The sequence below is a fragment of the Cyclopterus lumpus genome, chromosome 22 (genome assembly GCF_009769545.1).
Source record: "Cyclopterus lumpus isolate fCycLum1 chromosome 22, fCycLum1.pri, whole genome shotgun sequence".
Lineage (NCBI taxonomy): Eukaryota > Metazoa > Chordata > Actinopteri > Perciformes > Cyclopteridae > Cyclopterus > Cyclopterus lumpus.
This window is the reverse complement of record NC_046987.1, coordinates 14,621,946-14,643,399: the sequence shown is the minus strand read 5'-3', so window position 1 is coordinate 14,643,399 and position 21,454 is coordinate 14,621,946. Positions and strand designations below refer to the sequence as shown.

Below are 21,454 nucleotides of genomic sequence, written 5' to 3'. Positions count from 1 at the left end.
CTGCCAGGCGCTTGTCGTTTTCTCTCTGTCTCTCTCTTTCTGCATCTCCTTCTTTCTATTCTCCTGGAGAAAGCTAATCTACAGTCACTAAGCCACTGCTCACGTACAGTGTTTTATGGATGAAGAAAGAAAGAGGAGGGTTTAGAGATTTTTTAGGCTTTTGACTGACCTCTGCCACGGACAAGCAGTGACACGTACGGTATGGGGATTTCTCTCTCCCTCCCTCCCTCTCTTTTTACCTGGGTCTCTATCTTGGTGCAACACAAGGTCATTGACCTCCGGGCCTAGAGCAAGGCATGATGGCTCCCCTGCTCGGAGGCTGTTGACAAGCGTCTGTGTTCTTTTCAGCAACTCGTTGAACCACCCCCCCTACCCCGTCCCTTCTCAGGAATGTAACACAACCGCTCACTGAGGTAACCCAAGCCCCTCCCCTCTCCCATCCTTCATTTACAGAAAGGAAAAGAGACAGAGAGAGAAAGAGAGTGAAAGCAAGACCGACTGTGGGTGCGAGACAGCTGTCCCCCATCTCCCCATCTAACTCTTGCTCCCTCTCTATTTCTCTTCCTCTCTTTAGATTTGCTTCTAGCCAACTGCCTGTGGAATAATTAATGATGCAATTGAGAAGAGAAGAGGACTCTGACCAGCAGGGGCCATTCCTGAATGCCTGGATAGTCGTTTTATGGAAGACCGGAAAATAGAAAGAGAGAAAGACACGGCGAGATAAATAGGCAGAGGAATGTAAAGTCATAAAACAGTTAGACAGTGCGAAAAAGAGATTGTTAATAGACTGTTCCCCAACAAGCCTTAACCCAGTCTTTCTTTCTGTTTTCGTCCCCTCTAGTCTAATCCTCCATCCCCATCCCCATCCCCCCTCGCCTCTCCTTCATCCTGATGGCAGGATTGGGGGGCCTGACCTGTCTGGTGATTGATGGTAATGTCTCAGGAAGTCATTTTCCCCGACAGCACCCCACCGCCTTTCACCAGGCCTGGTGCAGAGGTGAGTCCATCACATGGACGCTTTTAACTCTTTGCTCACTCGCCGCCCTGGTCTCTTTGATCCATCTATCTCACGCAGCTTCATCCCCACGCCACCCTTCTCCCTCCACAGTGCCCCCTATGATCGACACAGTCCCTGAGCCCCCTACTTCTGAGGATGAGAGAGTTGGTTTGCAGAGCAGTGAAAACAAGGGTATGTTGGCAAAAAAACACAGGCCATCTTGAAGTGGATCTGCCAAGTGGCCCCTAATTCAGGTTGCTGGGGATGGATCCCCACGACTCTATTACTGTCAGCGCTTACCACCTCCATTATGGCAATTAGGTCGTGGTTCCAACACTAGGAATGCTGTGCTATGCTCTGGAATTGCTAACATCTGCCGTGTCTCCGCTCAATGTGTCAGAGCAGAGTTGTCTTTTCTTAAACACACATCTTTTTACAGTCACACTCTCCCCTCTCTCTCCTCTTTTTTCCTCTCATTTCTTCAACACTGCTCTCCACATTTATTTTCTTAATTCGACTCAAACTGTGCCTTAAAGAGATCTCTCTCTGTTTGAATCCAAATAACCTAAAATGATGCGTGAAGAGCCTTGCGGTTCTCGTTTTCAATAGGCTTCATTAGTTTTTAATATCTAGCCGAGGAACGGAGGGGAAAATAGCATAGAGATAATCAATGGAAGGGGGCTAGTAGCCTATTAATCTCCCCCAAAGGATTGTGGGTTAATACACGCTCTTGCATAGGCAAACATGGCTGTGTGGTGAACACATCTGTCTGCTTGGATGGGCTACTTAATGAAACAGCCAGCGTTTGGCTGCTGGGATGGATGTCGTTCCCCCAGTGAAAAATGAGTTCTCTCTCCCACTACGCTGAGCCACACATGATAGGGCCCCATTCAATTCACCGGAGACCTGACTGTGTCCCCCTGTGAGAGCAGCTTAAACAATGAGGGTGCCAGGCAGGACAGGCAACGCATGGCCACTAGAGCAAGTCTTCATGGAGATCATATCAGGCAATCCTAATGTGAACAAGAGGCTGACTGATCTGGGAATGAGAGAAGCCAGAGAAAGACTAGGAGGTTAGTAGTACAGTAGGCAGATAAAGAACAAGGGAGGGTAGAGATGAAGGCTGAGCCACCTGGGATAGATAAGCAGGCCCAATGTGTTTGAGTGACGGTGTTTTTTGTGTGAAAACGTTGCCGTGTGTACCAGATCGTATGCATGTGGGTGCATGTACAAGCATTCTTGCCTATTTGCCAGGACATTTGTACATGTGTCTGTGTGTGTTACGTGTGTGTATTCTGACAGTGTCGGAGGTGACCCCTGGTCAGGGAGTCCTGTAACAGGATCTCACCTCCGGTTCTGCGAGCTCTCCTCTCAGTGTGCTAAACAGCCACCTGAAGACAGGATTAGCCATTGTGACCCGGCCCGTGAGGTAACCGAGATACACCTCCGGGGACAGACATGAAACACACACTGTGTCACGTGTTGCAGGGACACGGCCAGGTGGGAAGAGCAAGACACAGAGGAAGATCGAGGTTAAAAACATAAGCTGTAAAATGGAGACCTGGCAGGATAGGTGGTGGCAGGGATTGTATGAGCAAACAGGACACCTATAAGAGGATGAATGCAAGTAGGATACAGTGTAATGTGGAGCAAGTTACTGTGAAGGTGAAGGTGAAGGTGTTGGCGCTGGTTGCGGTTGTCTAGTGAAAACAAAGAATCAAAGCATAAGAGGATTGGGCGGGCTAACTCCTTGCCTTGGGCTGGCTGAGATGTGTGCCTGCAAAGAAATTGATGCCTGTCAGCCTGTCTATGACTCAAGTCTGACAGGATGCATGTGTGTTTCTGCGTGCACATACAAGTGTGCGTGCTGTGACAAATGAGCTGTGCTTAATATGCGACTGATTATGCGAGCTGCTGGTGCCCTAAACCCCTTTGAACTTGTAATTGTCCCTGGTTTCAGTAATGAACATTAAGGAGGATTCACAAATGTGTGGCTAATTACACATTTATCCCCCTTTTTCATTTCCTCATCTTCATGCTGGATGAGAAAGAGCGAAAGGAGGAGCAGTAGTAGGAGGATGAGAGCCAAGGAGGAGGTTTGGGTTGGGAGGCATACACTGCTGTTGTCGCCCTCTATATCTAAATAATTGTACAAGCTGGTTTATGGGCTTTAGAGAGGTGCTTTGTGTGTCAGGCCTGGGGATAGAGGGGACTAGCTTTCTCCATGATCAATATTCAGAGAGATTCACATCTGGAGCCAAGGCCTGCTCTGCTAAGATTTGGATTCATATATATATATATATATATATATATATATATATATATATATATATATATATATTTCGTTGGTTCTCTTCTTCCTCTACCCATCTGCTTTTTCTTATCAGCATGTGGTGTAGCTATTTTTTGCTATATATCACACATGCTCATGTGTATAGCCTTACATGATCTTAGGGGGTTGTGGCTGCAGAGAAATTCAGAGGTTTGAAGTGAATGAGGTCGGCTCTACGTGGAGAACAGACACTAACAACACACGGCTCAATATATGCGAGGAAACTGCTTGAGCAATGGAGCATTCTGGGTAAATCGCTGCGGTGCAGGGAGGGTCCACTGAGGCTAGTGGAGGGGGGAAGAGTCGGGGAAAGGAGCAACAAATTGACCCGCTCAGCTTCAGTCTTTGATGTGGACTGGGCTCTTTAAAAAACAGTCCATATGTTCAGAGAGGGAAGGAGAGAGGATATCAATGGGGAGGAAAATGAAAAGGTGAGGAAGTAGGGGGAAAAGGTGAGAACAAGAGACATGGCTCCCAGTTATAAGGACCCCACTGTGCAGGAATCCCACTACTGCCCCTGGACTGGATGGGCAAAACAAAAGCATGCATTTGAGAGGGGTAGAAGGGAAGGGGAAACAAATCACACAAAATGGCAGGAGTGGGTTTTGGTGCAACCAGGGTCCCATGATAAAAACCAAACAGAAAAACATAAGGTCTGTTTTTGATTTCTATTCAATGCCTCCATCCCCATTCCTTTTCCGTTTGCGAGCCTCCCTCCCTCCCTTAGCCTGGTTTGCCGTTTCCACGCGTGCTGCTCCTTTTCCCTTTTGCATTATTCTTCTCTTGGTGTGTGATGAATATCAAAGCAACGCTGGGGCAGCTTGGAGGCCTGCAGCAGAATCTCATTGGCCTCAATGGTCCCCAGCATGCAGCAGCCACCGTTCTAGCAGCGCTTGCCACAACCCCGCAATCAACCGTGGGGGGATGAGGCTCGCCTGCAGGGCGGTACCCCTGGAAGGCTAAGGGGTAATTTAAGGAAACTAGCTGTAAGATGTGAAACCAAAATCCTCTTATACATTTTTTTATGAGTAAGATAACCCCAAAAGTGTAGAAAAGGGAAACGGCTGAGAATCAGCCACCACCATCTTAATAACCTTGGTTTTCCACCGGGTGCGCATACACTATCGCAGACTACCTCGCGGGTTCCTTATTACACATGACATCATTCAGCCTTAATTCCCATAGAGTGAGCTCAGCCGGGTCCTAGCCGACGGATCAGTGTTATGACTACAGCTGCAGTGGATTGCGCTGCTGTGCTGAAGGCAGGCAAACGTTGCCGGGCTGGGGGCTTATTCTTAGCGGAGCATAGGGCCTTAAAGAGGTCTACTCAGCTTGGCGCATGTGTTTCTTGGGGGGGGGGGGGAGTCTCTCAATGTTCAGAGTTGTGTGTTTATAAATCTCACTGCCCTCCACACCTCTGCAGGGGTCGGTCAAACTCGTGCTGCGCTCCCGGTCGTCCATGAGAACACCGCTGTTGTTCACGTTTTATTTAAGTTTTTTTTTTTTTTTAAATGCACATACACTCTCCTGCTTGGTTTTCCCTTACTGCTGTCTTACTGGAGGACATGTTGCAGGTTACTCTTTTTTTCTTTGGCAAACACTGTGGAGATTCACACAGCGTTAATCACCTCCATGCAGTGGGAATGTGATGTAAACAGCCCCTTAGCGAAAGCACTCATTTCTGCTACTTCATTAAACAACCTGCATTAAGATGCAAACACCAGGAATGCAAATTAACGGGGATGGGGGGTGGGGTGGCCATGAAATTTGAGATAGAGGGAGGAGAAGTGTTGGGGTTGTGCAGGTATCACTGCATTTCCACGCGCACATTAGCACGATGCTAATCTTGTGGATAAACAAGCCTTTGGCAATGAAACAGCAAACATGTCTGCTCTTTTAACAAGCGCACACAGACTGTATAGTATGCAAGGTTAATGTGCCATGCTTTATATGTCAGTGGATTCCACGTGGGGTTAGTTGGCTTTGAAGTGGAACTATGACAGATCTGGATTAGGGGGCAAAGTGTAAAGGTCTGATGTCGGAGCATGAAACGAATTAGGGCTACGAATAACACTAAACATCTGGAACGGCTACCTACGATGCCAAAGCACACTGTAAACAAGGCTTTAGTCAGCCACAGAGCTGTGACACACTAACACTGGGAAATCACGGCACGATGGCAAAGTCGATGCGGCCCGTCATATAATTATACAGCCTGTGAAAATTGGCAGTCACTGTATCCCCCTTCTAAGCTTTCCTTCAGTTTTTTTTGGTCTCCCTCTCTCTCTCTCAAAAAAAAAGAAGGGGTGCGGGTAATTTGTTTGTGAGTTCTGAGAAGGAAAGTGAGTTTCTTGTGTAAGATAAAAGAATTTCCTCAGAATCTTCTCACTGTCGTGTCGGGAGTGTCTGGGTGTGAGCGTCATCCCCTGTGAGGTCTCCATGCTGTGGGAGCCCTTCTGTGACGGCCCGGCTGGGGACGAACAGATGGTAGGCTGAGGTGGCTTGTTGTCTCTGTTTTCCAGGGTCGCTGAGCAGCGACATTAGAACACAGTGACTAGACAATAGCTAGCACCAAACACCCCCCCCCCCCCCTCCGCCAAAGATCTCCTTCAGAGTCATTATCAATGACTTTCAATGTGTCCCGAGCTAAACATCCCCAAACTACCCTGTCATGTTGTCACTAACGCCTGTTTTGTAAACACGCGCACAAAGCAATCGGTGTTGTCACAAAAGTAATGTGATGACTCTTTTTCCTGCGTCTCCCACTGATAATCACACAGTCGGGCAGCGGTAGTGAACCAAACTGTCGCCTGGGTTGCTACGGGTGACTGGAGAGCTGACTTTTGGGCTCCGAGGCAAACGAGCACATGACAGATTAGTGTGTGGGCCTCCTCCAGGCTCCCACCTCTGTGACCCTTAGGAGCCCCCTCTTTACCCCCTCCTCACCCTTGCTCTTACCCCCTCCCTCCTTCGGCTTTGTCTCCACCCTCTCTTCATCAAACTCACAACAAACTAAGACGCTGAAAAGCAAACAGTGTACACCACTGACACACAGTTGGCTCATTATAATATTTATGACTTTTATTTTTCAAAACTGATGGAAGTGCACTAACAAATTGAACTTGTTTGTTTTAAAAAAAAGACAATTATTTGGCCATGTACACTGAAAAGAGGGAACCGACAACTATGGCAAAAACAGCTTTCAGCAGTTCAGTGTAAAAGGAGAAAGAGGGTATTCCAAACTGTTTGCAGATGTGTGTCTCCACCAGTTAAATGCTACTCGTACTGGAACAACACACAGGGATTAGAAGGACTAGAACTTCAACAGAACTGGGGATCCAACAGAGCTGACTGTTTAGTCTACTCCAACAACATGCCCTCTCTTTTTGAGGGATGGACTTGTACACTTGTTTATCCTGTGGGACAAACATCCGTTGCCAGGGTTTGGCCTTGCCTGCGCTCATGTCTTGTGAATGACCCTAGCTGGCTCTTTTATGTGCATCTATAAAGGACAGTCGAGAGAGCGGCTAGGAGGGCTCGACCTGACGATGACACCCTGTTGGCATGGAGACTAATGCTATGTTGGGCTTGGATTGGAGGGGGTGGAGGGGGGTGGATGGGGGGGGGGGGTAGCCACTGTCACTAGTGTCTAATGATGTTTGCGGCACAATGCACTCATCTCCTCACAAAGTGTGATGTGTCCTCTCTCTGGTTAACGCCTGTATTAACATGGCATCTTTTGAGCTGCTGTGAGTGTTCTTCCATGTATATCCATGTATATATATACAGTATATATATATATATATATATATATATATATATATATATATATACACACATTCCCTTATTATAATTGTGATAATATATTTTTGTGTGAGTCAATACTTATTGACACACTGTCTAGGATAAAATAAAATGATGTATTGTGCTAATAACTATTTCTAAATCCCATCTAATCATAAACACTTCTCATCTGAATATAGTTCTACTGCTCACAGTCCAAGGACTTCCCAAATGACCAAGGGATATATCACTTCCTTTCAAGGAACCCAGGGGACCAATACACCTGGCTTAGCAGCTTAACAGAATTTCCCCAAACACCCAGGCCAAAGGGTGGCCCGGCACAAAACCTGAGACGCTTGATGCTTGAGAGGGCTACCTTCTTACTCATCTGACTGACCACTCACCCCCTCTCCCTCCTCTCCCTCCCTCCCTCTTTTCTAGCTAACACATACACACGTGTGCCAGCCCTCAACTGGCCTGGCTTGCTCCTCAGGTCCCCTATTTATTTTCATAGGTGTTTGAGGGTTTACACTAGTCAAAAGACAAGGCCAGAGCCCAGAGTGGTATCTTTGTATCTGAGTGCTTCCTGTTTTCATTGCGTGGCCGACCCTTGTCTTTACGGGGGTGAGTCAGGGCTAGCAGGGTGCTAGCAGGGGGTGAGAGGGGAGGAAGGCCAGGGGCGCAAAGGAGCTAATTGTAGGTTTCAGAGTTTGCTTTGCCCCCCAAAAAAGGGCATCACCTTGTGTAAGAGTAAGACAAAACATCCCTGCCTCTCTATTCCTTGGCCTGCCACACACACACACACACACACACACACTCTTTTCACTTCTCTTATTCTATCTTACATTCCCTCCATCGACCTATCCTCCTGCTCTCCTGCCTTTTGTGGTCCATGCTTTTAAAGTGCAGTAGAATTTGTACCCCTCACAGTCAAGTTTACCTTTTTGATAACATAATCTCCCCGTAGTATTGAAAAGCTTACACCAACAGTCTGGGATTTACCTTCCACTAATGTGGCTGGAAGACATCCAGAAAGTCCTGGGGAGGGAGGGGGGTATTAGAGAGAGAAAGAGAGGGAGGGCGGATAGAAAGAGGGAGTGGAGACCAGCTGATCTGTCCTGCCATTTGCCAATTACATATGAGGCATTTAAGGTTGCCAGCTTGCGTGCTCTTTAGTGCATGTGCATATGGGATCAACATTCTCCACAGAGTAATTGTGGAATCTTTGCATATTTTTGTGAGATCTCGATGGAGCCAAAAATGGTATTTTCCCCTCAGCTGGAATGTTGGCACGGTATGCTTGATGGTTACTTTCTATAAGTGACTGTCATGAAGAAGACCATCTTGTGATTTCTCCCAAGAGAGTGTGAGGTCAGAGTGAAGCGAGGGAGGGTGGGAGGGGAGAGGGCAATTTTGTTATACTGAATCCAAAAGCCAACAGTTGTTACTATTGGCCTGTGTTGTTTTTCTGTGTGTGAAGGGGGGGGGGGGGTCCTGTCCTTTTGAGCTTTTCAGAAGATGTGACAATAGCTGGATGTTGAGAACATATGTAGAGAGACCCCTGTGGCTCATAGAAGAGGAGCTCCATGCTGGCCCCGCAGTTTGAGGAAAATACAAGGCCGCTCCTTTCACTCCTCACCCCTCAGTTAATGAATGCATGAATAGCAGAATGCCGCTATAGGCCATTCAGGGGCCAAAGTCCCCAAGAATTCACCCTTGCACAAACGCATCCAGCAATGGCAAATACATTTGCTTAACAAATTAAAAGAAAGGAGAATGGCTAATGTGTGTGTGTGTGTGTGAGAGAGAGAGAGTTTATGGGTGGGAGAATTGGATGGTGAGAAGGGGGATAATTCAATTAGTCCTCCTCCTCAGTAGAGAAATGAAGGCAGGTTAAAAGGGAGGGATTATTATTTGTACAAGTCTGGCCAGGGCTTTACACAAAAGAAACAAATAAAGATTGGAGAGAACATCTACAAGCAGGGGATGTGATAAAGGAGAGAGGGACAGAGAAAAAGAGGGCCCTGAAAGCTTAACCAGCTCTTTGAAAAATGAAACCGCCACCCCCATCTTTCCTTTCCACTCTTTCAATTCAATTTTAAAACAATTCTAAAGAAAATTGTCGGCTCTTCCAAAAGCTCTGTGTGCGTCATTCTGTCTTTCTTTTTTTTTTGCAGATGGAGCGCTGAAGCTGTGTGAAGCTTTCTTTAAAAAAAAGATGACAGATGTACGTCTTAACTTACATAACATGCGCTCTTGTAATTTGTGCATGGCAATATGAACGCATACATACAGTACAAACCTAAATACAATAAATTCCACTTAAATAAAACCTTTTGCCTCCGTTGTTTGACAGCATCATACACAAACAGAACATTCTACTCCAAGCTCAGCGGAGGAAAAGGACCCAAAGCAAAAAAAAGAAGTGTATCCTCCCTCCCGCCCTCTGCCTCCGAATGAAGCCTGATCTGCGCGATTTGGTGAGAGGTCTCCAGTCAGGGAGCGATGGAGCTGTGAACAGCTGTGAAGTCATTTTGATAATGATGAGAATAATAAGCATGCAGACTGGCGTGGTGGAGCCGCTAAGGCCTGCGAGGCTCAGGGCTTTGCTGTTGCAGCTTCACTGCTCCTGAATAGATAAAAGTGATTAAAGCACTCCTGATTATCCCTGACCAATATGTAATGGATTTACAGCCCTTTCAATTAGGCCGTATTTGCTGGCCACACATTACTTGGGCTTTTGGTTAGGTAATCAGGGTACAGGGGCTTTTGGGCAGGGGGGTTGGCACTGGTAAGGAGGGAGGAGGGGTAAAGGGTGCATAGGGGCCACCTGACCCGCTTAAATATGAGGATGAACCATAAGGCTAAACTAAGTCTTCTCTACTTTCTCTCTCTCTCTTCTTTTACTTTTCCCTTGCCCTCCATTGTCCCTCCATCTCTGGGACAAGGAGCTGCATGCTCAGAGAGCAGCTTATGTGTCGTGGCTCGGCCACCTCCTCCTGAAATCTGACCTGTGTTGCAAAATCAATACAGCCTGATGTTCTGATAATGTCCTGACATTAGCGAGGTGGGGGGGGGGACATGTGATCTGTCCCCTTATACATGACACACACCGTTAGACAGACAGAAAAGCGGACTGACACATACAGAAAACAGCTAAGCAGAGAGTGTTTGTTTTACCTCGTAGGTTTGAATCACTGTAGCATTTGAATATTTAATCCATGTGGCATCACCGTGTTGAGTGAAGTGAATGAGCCAGTGTCAGAGCTGTCTGTCTGAACTGTTTGGCAAACAAACAATTTCTTCTCAGCTCTGGAATATAAATATTTTAGCATGTACCATCTCAACCTGAAACATAAACTAATATGTCACCATTATTTAATGCGAGATTAAGTCTTCAATACAAAAGATGCATTTTTAAAGACATAATATAGCTGTCGGCCTAGAAATGTGTACCCATAACTATCTTTACACCTACACAGGAGTCACTGCAAAGGATAACAAGATAATGTGTACTCAACCTAAATCTTTTAGACACCTTTACACTCACAATCATTCTCCACTAACTACCATTCCTCCTCTTAATCTGCCCCAGAAAAAAAGAAAACATTCTTCTCCAGGCCAAACAAACAGTGCATCTCATATTGGAGTAAATGTCATGGATTGTTGGGCCGTCTCCCTCTCAGAGTGTGCTGAGCAGAGTAAACAGTCCAAACTGATTAGATTGACCTGGTCACTGTGTCCACCTGACAGGTGGCTGACAGGTGAGCATCACAGTGCAGCCGTCACTCACTCCCTTGCTTCCTCAGTAACGACTATGTGGCAGGTGTGTGTGTGTGTGTGTGTGTGTGTGTGTGTGTGTGTGTGTGTGTGTGCGTGCCTGTGTTTCTATCTGGGTTGTTTTCATACATGTGTATCTCCATAAGTAATGGCTGTGCTTACCGTGAGATGCTGGAACAGCCACGCCCTCATGATGTTAGTGGCCACCTTGGGGAAAATGCCACGTTTTTTCTGCCTCTTCTTATCCTTGTCAGGATCATCGTCATCCCCTGTGCCAGGCGATGCAACGCTGTTGTCTAAGCCATCTCCTGGACGGAAACAAAACCCGGGGTTAAATAACATCCCGTACAACAACACGACTCAGAATACAATGCAATACAATCCGATCTAAAAAAAAATTCTGAGCTGAAACAGAAGTACAAGCAGTCAAGGCTGAGTTTAAGGCTTGTGAAAAATGGATAAAAGGACAAATACCATAGATACAAAGGAATTCAAAAGCACCATACTGAGGCCTAGAGAATCGCCGCAGCAAAGCCAGAGTTGTGTAGTGAAGATATGGAGGTAGGGGGATTTAAATGGCCTTAGAGGAAGGCCTGTACAGCGAGTGAGGGGTTTACGCAGAGGCCTAGCAGAGTTGTTCTATACCCCAGAGCACGGGAGAGGGGAATAGGGGTTAATGACTGTAATATTATGGTTGGCTGCTGTAACACTAGGTTCCTCATTCTACAGAGGAAGGAAGAGGAAAGAAAAAAATGGAGCGAGATGACAAAAAGAATGAACGAGGAGCCTTCAAGTACAGTAGAGGCTCGGACTCATGTCATTAATTCAATTAAATTTCCATGCTTGACATAATGTAGTGCATTTCTTTTTTTCATCTTTTGAAGAGAGCCAAAGGGGACAAGAAGGAGCTATGCGGGCACATACAGTACATTGTTAAATCATGTTGCGTGCACAGACACACACTCACATACAAACAAAACTCAGAGGAGTTGATAATTCACGGCATCCAGTTGAGACGCACGAGTATTAAAATAGGGATGTGATTTGGGGTGGTTCATTGTTGCACTTCGATGCACATAATGGACTTGTCTGCCTCCCCCACCCCACCCCGAGCCCGGCTCCCTTAGTCCTCCTCTCCCACTCCCTTCCCTTGCAGCAACCCCTCCCCATTCCGCCACAAGATTAGCATGACAGGCCAGCGGCGGCTTCGCCTGCATTAATGTCCATCAGCGTTTGATTTCAAGAGGAAAACATGCACATAACCCAGGCACGATTTCTCCTTTAAATCGAAGTTTCCATCTTTGTCCCTTGCCTTTTTCTTGTTCCTCTTCCCCAGCATTAATTGTGCATTAGCAAAAGTGATTTACTTTTAACAGTCATAGTTATTTTTTCTTGCCCCCGGGCACAAATGCCTTGAAAGCCTTCCTTGAGGGCATCTAAATTATGTATCTGAAAAACTCCTCCACTAAGGCAGAGAAGGACCCTGACATTCTCAAAATTCAGACTTGCATGTCCTACTGTTTTTGGGGAGGCATCAATCACAAGCACCTATACAAGCCTAATCTCGCATAAATATTTGAACTAATAACATTGAAAAGGGGGAAAGAAAAAGGATCCGACAGTGTAATCAAATGCAAAATAAATGAAGACTACAAGGACAGCAGGGGCCCTCGCTTCTACCTACTTTGCCTACTTTCCTTTTCCTCCCCCTTGTTTTTCCCTTCCTTTTTTCTTCTCTCTCTGTCTCTCTCTTTTCTTTCTGTGCACGGTGTTTTCCTTCCACATCATTAGCGCAGAGCTACACGAAACAGGAAAACAGAGAAGTGCCGACTTTGCGCTCCCTGTATTGAAGTTAAAGAAGCAACGGCCCCTCTGAAGGACATATGGGAATGGGGACACAGACGAGGGGTGTTGTAATTGTAGAATGGGCATTCATTAGTGGCAAATGCCGTAAATCCCAGGCTAAGTACGAATCCTTGTTCAGGAAAGCCTAAAACAATAAACGTTGGTCTGGCCATAGCCCTATCCTGACTGTGAGGGGCTTCCTGAGAAATGCGACCCAGGCGGAAGTCAAGTCTAACTCCCCCAGTTTGCTTCCAAACTTCTATAACAACAACTAGTGAGCTGTGAATTGTAACCACCCTCCCCTTGTTTCTGTGCTTTTGAGCTTCACTGAATAATGTTGATACACAGTTTAGTTGTTTGTTTGTTTGTTTGTGTGCCGCTAGGTTTTGTGTTGATTTTCAAGCGAGTCTCCAAATCCCTCTCCTGCTGTGAGCAGTCAGGCTCATCCAATGGAACCACACAGTGGCCAAAAGGCTGGCAGATTAATTTTATTGACGTTTCCATTTTCATTGCAATGCGATAGCCTCCCCCCTGGCCAGGGCCAGAGCGACCCGTGCGTATTTACAGACTGACCTGTCACTTCATTACCCAGCATGCTCGCTGCCTCCTGCCCCTAGCCCGCAAGGGTGAAACCAGACTCCAAGGCTTTCAGCTCCTCTCTCCCTCGGTCTTTCTCGCACATGCACATGGCTACTGTCATGAGTGCACAGACCAGACATGTGGCATTTAAGCACACATTTTATGTTCAGTGTTTATAGTTGTTTTTAAGTTGTATATATGCATATATATATATATATATATATATATATATATATATATATACACACACATGTGCAGAAACATGTGATTTCTAAATAGACCATATAGGGAAATCAAATGTGAACAGAAGGCGTAAAGATGGAAACAAAGAAAGAAGGAAAGAAAGAAGAGGAACAAGAAGGAGCAGGGGAAAGAAAAGAAGGAGTAGAAAAAGAATAAAGAAGACCCAACTTGCACAACCTCATTACATCTAAAGGAGAGCTGGTGCTTTGCATCCACCCCCACTCTTTTCTTATGAGCAAGAGAAGGAACGCTGCAGGGCAAATTGTCCCAAACGCTAATGGCTTCTGACTGTTCCCTGGCAACTCTGCCATTCTAACCTGTGTGGATGTGCACTCTGAAAAAAAATAGGGAAAGCAAAAAAAAAAAAGTGCAGGGCAGAGCAGGGGGAAGCGTCCCATCATCTGGCCATGTGACACAGATGGGGGTTGGCTATTAGGAGGCAGCCGAAAGGCCTAGGGGAGCCGAGGTGCTGGAGTGTAGCCCCAGGCACTTTTGGAAAAGCAGCGCCCTTGGAGACGGAAAAAAGACAGCCCTCCACCACCACCACCCCCACACCACCATCCCTCCACCCACGCCCTCTCTCCTTAGTCTGTCTGTCTTCCCTCGCTCTTTCCTCCTCTCCCCTTCTCCCTAACCCACTCTATCAATATCTTGAGCTAAAGTGCTTGCAATGAAAGTTTGTGCCTATTTTCATACGCATAGAAACCAAGAAGGTGTAATCAGGCGAGATGGAAGACAATGACCAGATGCAATGAGGGCGAGAGAGTGGAAACACAGACAAACAAACAAGCAGAAGTCCAAGAGCACATTTCGCTTACATACATTCCCTCTCTAATCACCAGTGGTGGTTATTAAAAATGCATTCAGATATATCTCCCTCAGAGTAAATTGGTCTCCGGGCTGAGCTCATTAAGGGGTTGGGAAAGGACTGTAAACACATTGAAACTCTGCTTATCTAATGTTGGCACATTCAGGGTCGCTTCAGGATTTCCTGCACAAAGAACTGGTTTAGCACAAAGTGTCCTACAGTGTCTGCTGAGAGTCCTAATGACTCTAGAGATCATGCTTCATGTCTAGGAGGCACCCTGCCCCTAAGGGAGCCACTGGGGTCCAGTCAGCCCTGGAAGCATTATGGAAACACATCTCGTAGCACTCTCCGTATCCCTATGCTGCTCCACCATTCCGATATACACGAGCATGAATGAATAATGACTTGTCAATAGTTGGAAAACATTCAAACCCAGTCATGGTTAGTTATCAAATAACACTCCAGACTTATTGGTCCCGCGTACTATTAATACACCTACTGAAAAGCCTCCAGACAAGCTTTAGATGTTGTGTGAATTATTCTAAAGGCAGTGATTTTGCACTGGGAGGCCCCGGCATTTGTTTCAGGGTAATGAAGCAAAGACTGTAGAGGCAGTGGCTTATGGAGGCTGTGGTTAAAGTGACTAATTACAACAGACCCCCCACAACCCCTGTCAGCCCAAACTAGTCAGGCATGTTCACCCGAGCTCAACCAAATGAGGAGAAGAGAGAAGCCCGTGAGGGGAGTCAGAAGTAAAGACAAGTAGACAGAACAGAAGCTGTAGCAGGAGCTCCTTTTGCCTACCTTAGCACACCATAGTGACCCTCTAAATCTCCCTCCAACACCCTTCTATTAAACCACCTCCAGCCCTGCAGGCTTGGCCGTAGAGAATGAAGAGAAAAGAAGAGGGGGATTTAGAGCCTCCCTTTCCCCTCTTTTTCTCCTCAACTTTTCAGCCAACATAAGCGGCGTTTAGCACATTCAGTCCCCCAAATGGCCGCGAATGAGAGGAGCAGTGGGGGCTCCTCTTTTGTCCGTCTGGTTACCCCTTTTATTTACTATGGATTTACGAAGGGGTCTTTGCCGGCTCTGGGACCACATGCTCTTGACGCACACACAACCTCTCTCACATACACACACATACACAAACACGTTGAGGCTCTATTCACACTAGTGGAATGGCCGGCCCCCTTTTGCTCTGTGCCGACTGGGGATTACAGGTCTTCTGGCTATAACGGCATGCTAGCAATATGTTTCGCACTCCTTAACATACAACACAGGCAAGTGCTAACGAGTAGAACGTAATCCCTTTAATGATAAAACACACACTTGAACGTCCAATTTCTAACGGCAAGTCACCCATCATGTGTGTTTGTGTGTCCTCGTGTGACCACACGCCATATGGCTTACTGCGCTCATTCAGATCCATACAGTAGATGAGGGCTCGAGACGGAACTGTTTTAGTGCGGCTGCACCACTGCAGCCAGTGTTTTACGCTGATTATTTCCTGATCTGTGCTTAAACAAGCAGCAGCCCCTTGCACTGGACCATAAAACAACAGCTTAGTAAACAGCAAGCATGCTGACAAATTGGTAGCGCTCAGGCCGGAGTCATTAACAGCCCTAAAACCTGTCAGAGCAATTACAACAAACTCTCTCCTCCCTGCCAAACTCAGATGTCACTACCCGCCTCCACTTTACTGCCCCCTCTTACCACCCGGACACCGGCTGAAGGTGAAGGAGAGTGGACTACCACATTTTCCTCTGTCCTTCAATAGCCATAACACCCAGCAGAAATGAGGACAAACCTCCTTCTCAAACACAGCTGTATCTGCATCCTGAGTGCAACGACTGAGTGGTTCCTTTTGCATGAGAAGTAATGCGTAGTTGTCTCCCCCCAAAAACACATCATTAAGTGTTCCCTTAAATGAAGTGGAATAAGAGCTTCTAATTAGATGTTTTTTTCTACGTGTGGGGAAGCGAGGCAGTCAGGCAGTAAGAAAGGCAGCGAGGGAAGGAAGGAGGGAGGTGGTGGGGGGTAGTTGCTCAACAACTCCTGTACCTCCCTTCTCCGCCCCTTCTCTAAGCCCCCTAACCCTGCCATCATGCAGATATCTCTCTGTCATCCCTGGAATGCTGGAGATAACTATCACCTCTCCACCGATACAAGGCCTCTCTCCTCTCACAGGCACAGTGTTGACCCCACTGTGCACATCCCTACCACGGAGGGCAAGGTTGAAGTGGACACAGCAGAAAGGAAGAGAGGGGAGGGGTGGAGGGTTGGAGGTAAAACTGTTTTTTTAACAGCCAGTTAGGCTATTTTACCTTTTAATCCAAAATAAGGGCTGGAGCAAAGCCACCTTCCCCTTTCAGCTTCTCCCCTGGAGTCAAAGAAGAGTGGTTCGCCCAGAAGGGAGAGGGAGGAAGGGGGCCGGCTGCCTGGTTACTGCCTTTTCTCCAGAGTCCCTGCCTAAAACTTACTTGATCTTTTCATAAGATTATCATCTGCCAAAACCCTAACAAATGTATCTGGGACTTACAAAGTATGCACATTATCCAAGGCTTTATACTGAACCAATTATTGGTGTGATACCTCCAACAACAATGTTCTTAATACATCAGAAGTTGGTACTTTTAGGGTTGCACAATGACTGCTTATGCCTTCTGGGATCTACATATTTGAATATGGGTATATGAAAACACAGGAAAGTGCTACTTTTACACAGATGTGGAGGTTGTATGACAGTTAAGATAAGGGTCTGCCATCTAAAGGGGGCTTCATTTGAAAGGAAAAAAAGACCCAAAGAAAAGAGATGGAATAAAGATGTATAAAAGAAAGGAGGCAGGCTGTTGCAGATGTCAGGACCCAATTTGCATGAATGGCAAAGGGCTAAATTGCAGGGGATGGGGCAGCTACCCTCCACCCCCTCACCCCACTCTTTTTGGGGGAACTAAAAGGGAGCTGTGATGCCCATGACTGCTCCTCACTCAGCAGACAGGGATCAGTGGCTAATGAAGGGCTTTGGGTCTCCACCAGACATTTCACACTCTGCCTCCCTCCCTGACAACTCCACCCCGCTTCCCCCTGTACTCCAACACTAGCACTGCTCTTCCCTTAAATTCCAAATCGAATGGGGCTAATTGGTCTCACAGGTAATTGCGGTTCACCCCATGTTTCTTAATAAACAAATGTACAAACCTGCCAATGCACCTGTCCAAGCTTCTACTTCTTCATCTACAGACATTTTTCCTTATTTTATCCTCAACTTGATATGGTACAATGGAGCTATTTATCTTATTGGTTAAAATTGTACGTATTGAAGCTTCTCCCTCTATAATTTACGATTGTTACGATAGTAAAACAGGGCTATGTGCCCACAGAGAAGCATACTTTAATCCTCAGGTTTGATGCTGCATCAAATATTAAAGAATAGGTATTTCCCAAAAGCAAGCAGGGCTGTTTTGAATTGAAACAAGCATCATTAGTGAAACAAGCCGCTTCCACACTTTTTGCTTTGTAAAAAACGACTAAGTTGCTCGACTTTGGAATGCTAATGTAGTAAAAGCAGGGAATAAAGAGACAAGACAGAGCAAAAGACGACAAAGAGCTGGAGAGCACGCAAACGCATCATATGGATCCATCTGCTAGTGAAGAAATGGCTTTGCAATCCCCGCTAGGAACTATTGCATATCAAAGTCTCCTACCTAAACCACCAGAAAGAGCAGCGGTGTGCTGGTTGCCAGTTTAAACAGAGTGTGTGGTTTTGTGATTCAGAACAGCTTACACTGTTTGAGGCAAAGTATGACAGCATCAGTAGTGATTCTCTACCCTCAATTAGAATCCGAAACCAAACAAACAAACTCCCTGTTTTTATACCGAGAGAGGAGTACGACTTTGATTTACTGCAGACATCTTTGCCACACCTGATGGACAGTGGCATCAGAGTAGAGTTTAGGAGAGATGGTGGTTTCTACACAGAGTTGGGGGGGGGGGGGGTTGGTAGAGTAAACGGATTAAAAGGTTTATGAATCAACAAGTCAACCATCAGATTGTAGCCTCTGCTCAGCAGTCCTCTCATCAGCCAAATGCCATGAAGTCTTTTTCTCCTCCCTCTCTTTTTTTTTCTTCCACACAAATGTCCTGGAGGCAAGGAACAAAGCGAGCAGAACTGATTACTGTGCTGCTGCCCCGCTTCGCCAGTCTAAACTCTGTTTGGCTTCCTAATGAGCTCACTAAAAACCCAATTCATCACCCATAACCCCTTCTCAGCCTGCCTTGAAATCCCCCATTATGAGGGAGTCAAGCACAGTCCGTTGACAGGCTTTGGGCTGGGGTCAAGGGCTGTGAGGGGTGGATGGCACTGTTCGTGGCAACAGCGTGGCCAAGGTTATTGTGACACAAGGGATACTCCCCATGCGGCTTGACTGTCCCCCAATATCCCCCAATATGTTCACTGTACGTCATTCATTTCCATCCAACCGATCCTCTCCTTTGATTGTCACCCTCCATTGAGTTTATACACAACATATATATGTATACATTTATACTATTTGAGCATCGTGTGTTGTTTTTCTACACACTACGCCATCCTCCCCCGTCCCCAATGCCCCCTCTTTGCGTAACACCAGCGGTGTCCCAGTCTGAGTAGAGGAATGTCCGGCTTGACGGCTGCAGCAGCGGGAATGTCCCGTTCCAGTCAGCATTCGCACCAGAGATTTCAAGTATAATACCCCTTCGTCCCATCCCCGCAAAGACAGGAATTTGGTGGGAAGGGAATGTAGCAGGATGGGGGGTGGGGGTGGGGGTGGATGAGAGAGTAGAATACAGTAGGTCTATTAAGGATGGGGCAAGGGAAGAGGGAACGTGTAAAAAAGAGAAGAATATTGAAGTTAAATGACAAACAGCTGAGAAGGTAGGAAATGGAATGGAAAAGAAAAAAAGGAAGAAAATGTTGATGAGGTAGAAGATAGAAACTGGGAGGGGAGGTCAGAAACGGAGAGGTGGAGGAGGAGGACGGCAAAGGGTTCGGATAAACTCCCACAGTTCCTCATTACATGGAGCTAAAATGATCCTCCTGACACCTGAGCTGTAACCAAGAGATTACAGAATTGATGAATCCTTGGTTTAAAATGCAGCTGTTTTATTCTGCTTTAGTAATTAATTCTTTTTCCGATAGTGTATTGATTAAGCGTAGCCCCTGATAAAGTTCAAACCGAGAGAGATCCCTCCAGGGCTTTGGCTTGCCCGACTCTGGAGAGTCAATGAAAACTTCCTCCCTCCACCTGCATCTCTCTCTCTCTCTCTGTCCGTTAGCGCAGTTTACCCTCATAAATTAGTCAGATCTATGAGGAGTGAGGCGCTTAGCGAATACTTGGTTTGTCTGCCGTCTCACTGACGCAATTATGTTACTTTCATACAATACACAAATGCAGATGCCCTTATTGACAAATATATGTAACCCAACTCACCAAAACATTAATCTGAAGAGGTCTTTTTTTTCCGGACATACCTACTGAGATACACATGCACTCTTGGATACAGCTCTTTCACCTAGCAGCTGATTCTTTTGCTTTCTTCTCCCCTCCCCACACCCCCCCTGCTCTCATTTTCACCCTAACAGGGAATCATGGCATACACAACGAGAGCGTCTCCTTTCACAAAACTACTCTTTCATTCTTTTTATGGCTACGTTTTTTCCATACAGCTATGAGTGGGAGACTGATCAACAGAGGGTAGAGCGGGTCTCTCCGGGGAGCCAACTAGCAGAGAAATCAGATACAGCTTTACAAGAGAGTCAGACGCTCATGTCTTGTCAAGACCCCTCACCTACCGGCTCCTTTACAAGTCAATAACCAGGGCCAAGTGTCCTCCACTGGGCCGTGGCACACATTCACGTCTTTCTATAGGAAACAGAGGCGGGGCGAGCCCACTGTTCTGGATTCCATGGTGTTACCCTTCATGCCACATTGTTCTGTAGGATATTATGAAAATAAATGTTGTATTTCTGCTATGAACATAAGGGAATATAGTTACACATCCTAGCGGGCTGGGACACTACTATTTATCCCCAATATTCAACATGGACTCATTTGACATTCCTCTGATACATTGTGACATATAATTGGTGACCCCATGAGGACAGAAAAGCCAGTTAAGAGCCTTTTTCAATATTAAGAACAAATGAAAGCGTGAATGAATTATGAAGAGAGAAGGGAAAAATATAATTAGAAGGTTGAAGTAGTGCTTAATACACTTACTTGAGACTATTTCCTTTGGTTAATGGGGCCGAGGCATGCAGAGAGGGTTTTTGACGAGGCTAGTATTGACTGTCCGCCTTGCTCCTGGAGGTAAATCCAGCAGGTCATTTCATTAAGGCCCAATTCCATGGCACTAATTTTGATTTTAGGGGCTTGACAGCTGTTGGCAGTGGAAATTGCTATGGCAGGAAAAGTGGGAGAGGAGCCTATTACTGCTGTGAAAAAAATACAAATTGCAAAGCCGTGGTTCTAATTACTGCCACACTGCCTCGCTAACTGTCCAAAATGTGTATTTTGTCACTTTCTTGGACTTCACCTTTAGGTTATCTGCAAGACAAGGGGTAGTAGGAATCTACATCAATCTATTTTGGAATAAGGATGCAATATAACAAATGCAGAAAAACAAATGCATGTGAATATACACATGCTTACTGACAATAAAGCACATTCATTATATACTGAGTGACCAACATATTAGGAAGTCAAATGCAAAAGCCTTTATAGCCAATACATACTTTATTTAATACAGTTCTATTGTGAACTGAAGCTATACTTTGTGCTGGTGTGGTATTGAACATTATATTCAGAGGTTTCTTTTAATACTCCATCTATCTCATTCACATAAATAAAATAAAACAAAAATGAGCACATACTTGATTCATCACCTCTGTACCACAATTACTAATTGTTCAATAGTTTCACAAAGTTATGGTTGCATTACAAAATAGTGTTTGGCTTTCCTGGCTACTCAATGCAATTTTGTGTTTGTTTTTCATTTTCTCAAAGAGACATCTTCATATAACATGGTCACTGGAGGCTGGTCTGGAAGT

The 21,454-nt window shown here is 45.9% G+C and overlaps 1 protein-coding gene across 8 annotated transcripts in view; it reads right to left on the bottom strand.

Annotated features, from left to right (window-relative positions):
• The window catches only part of meis2a (Meis homeobox 2a), a 76,839-nt gene that overhangs the window by 32,337 nt on the left and 23,048 nt on the right, over positions 1-21,454 (bottom strand). For 7 of the 8 annotated variants that reach the window (XM_034525554.1, XM_034525552.1, XM_034525547.1 and 4 more), the window contains exon 8: positions 11,055-11,200. In XM_034525554.1, coding sequence (XP_034381445.1) covers positions 11,055-11,200 — 146 coding nt within the window. The remainder of the gene's footprint in view (positions 1-11,054; positions 11,201-21,454) is intronic. The other variant, XM_034525548.1, reaches the window with a different exon arrangement.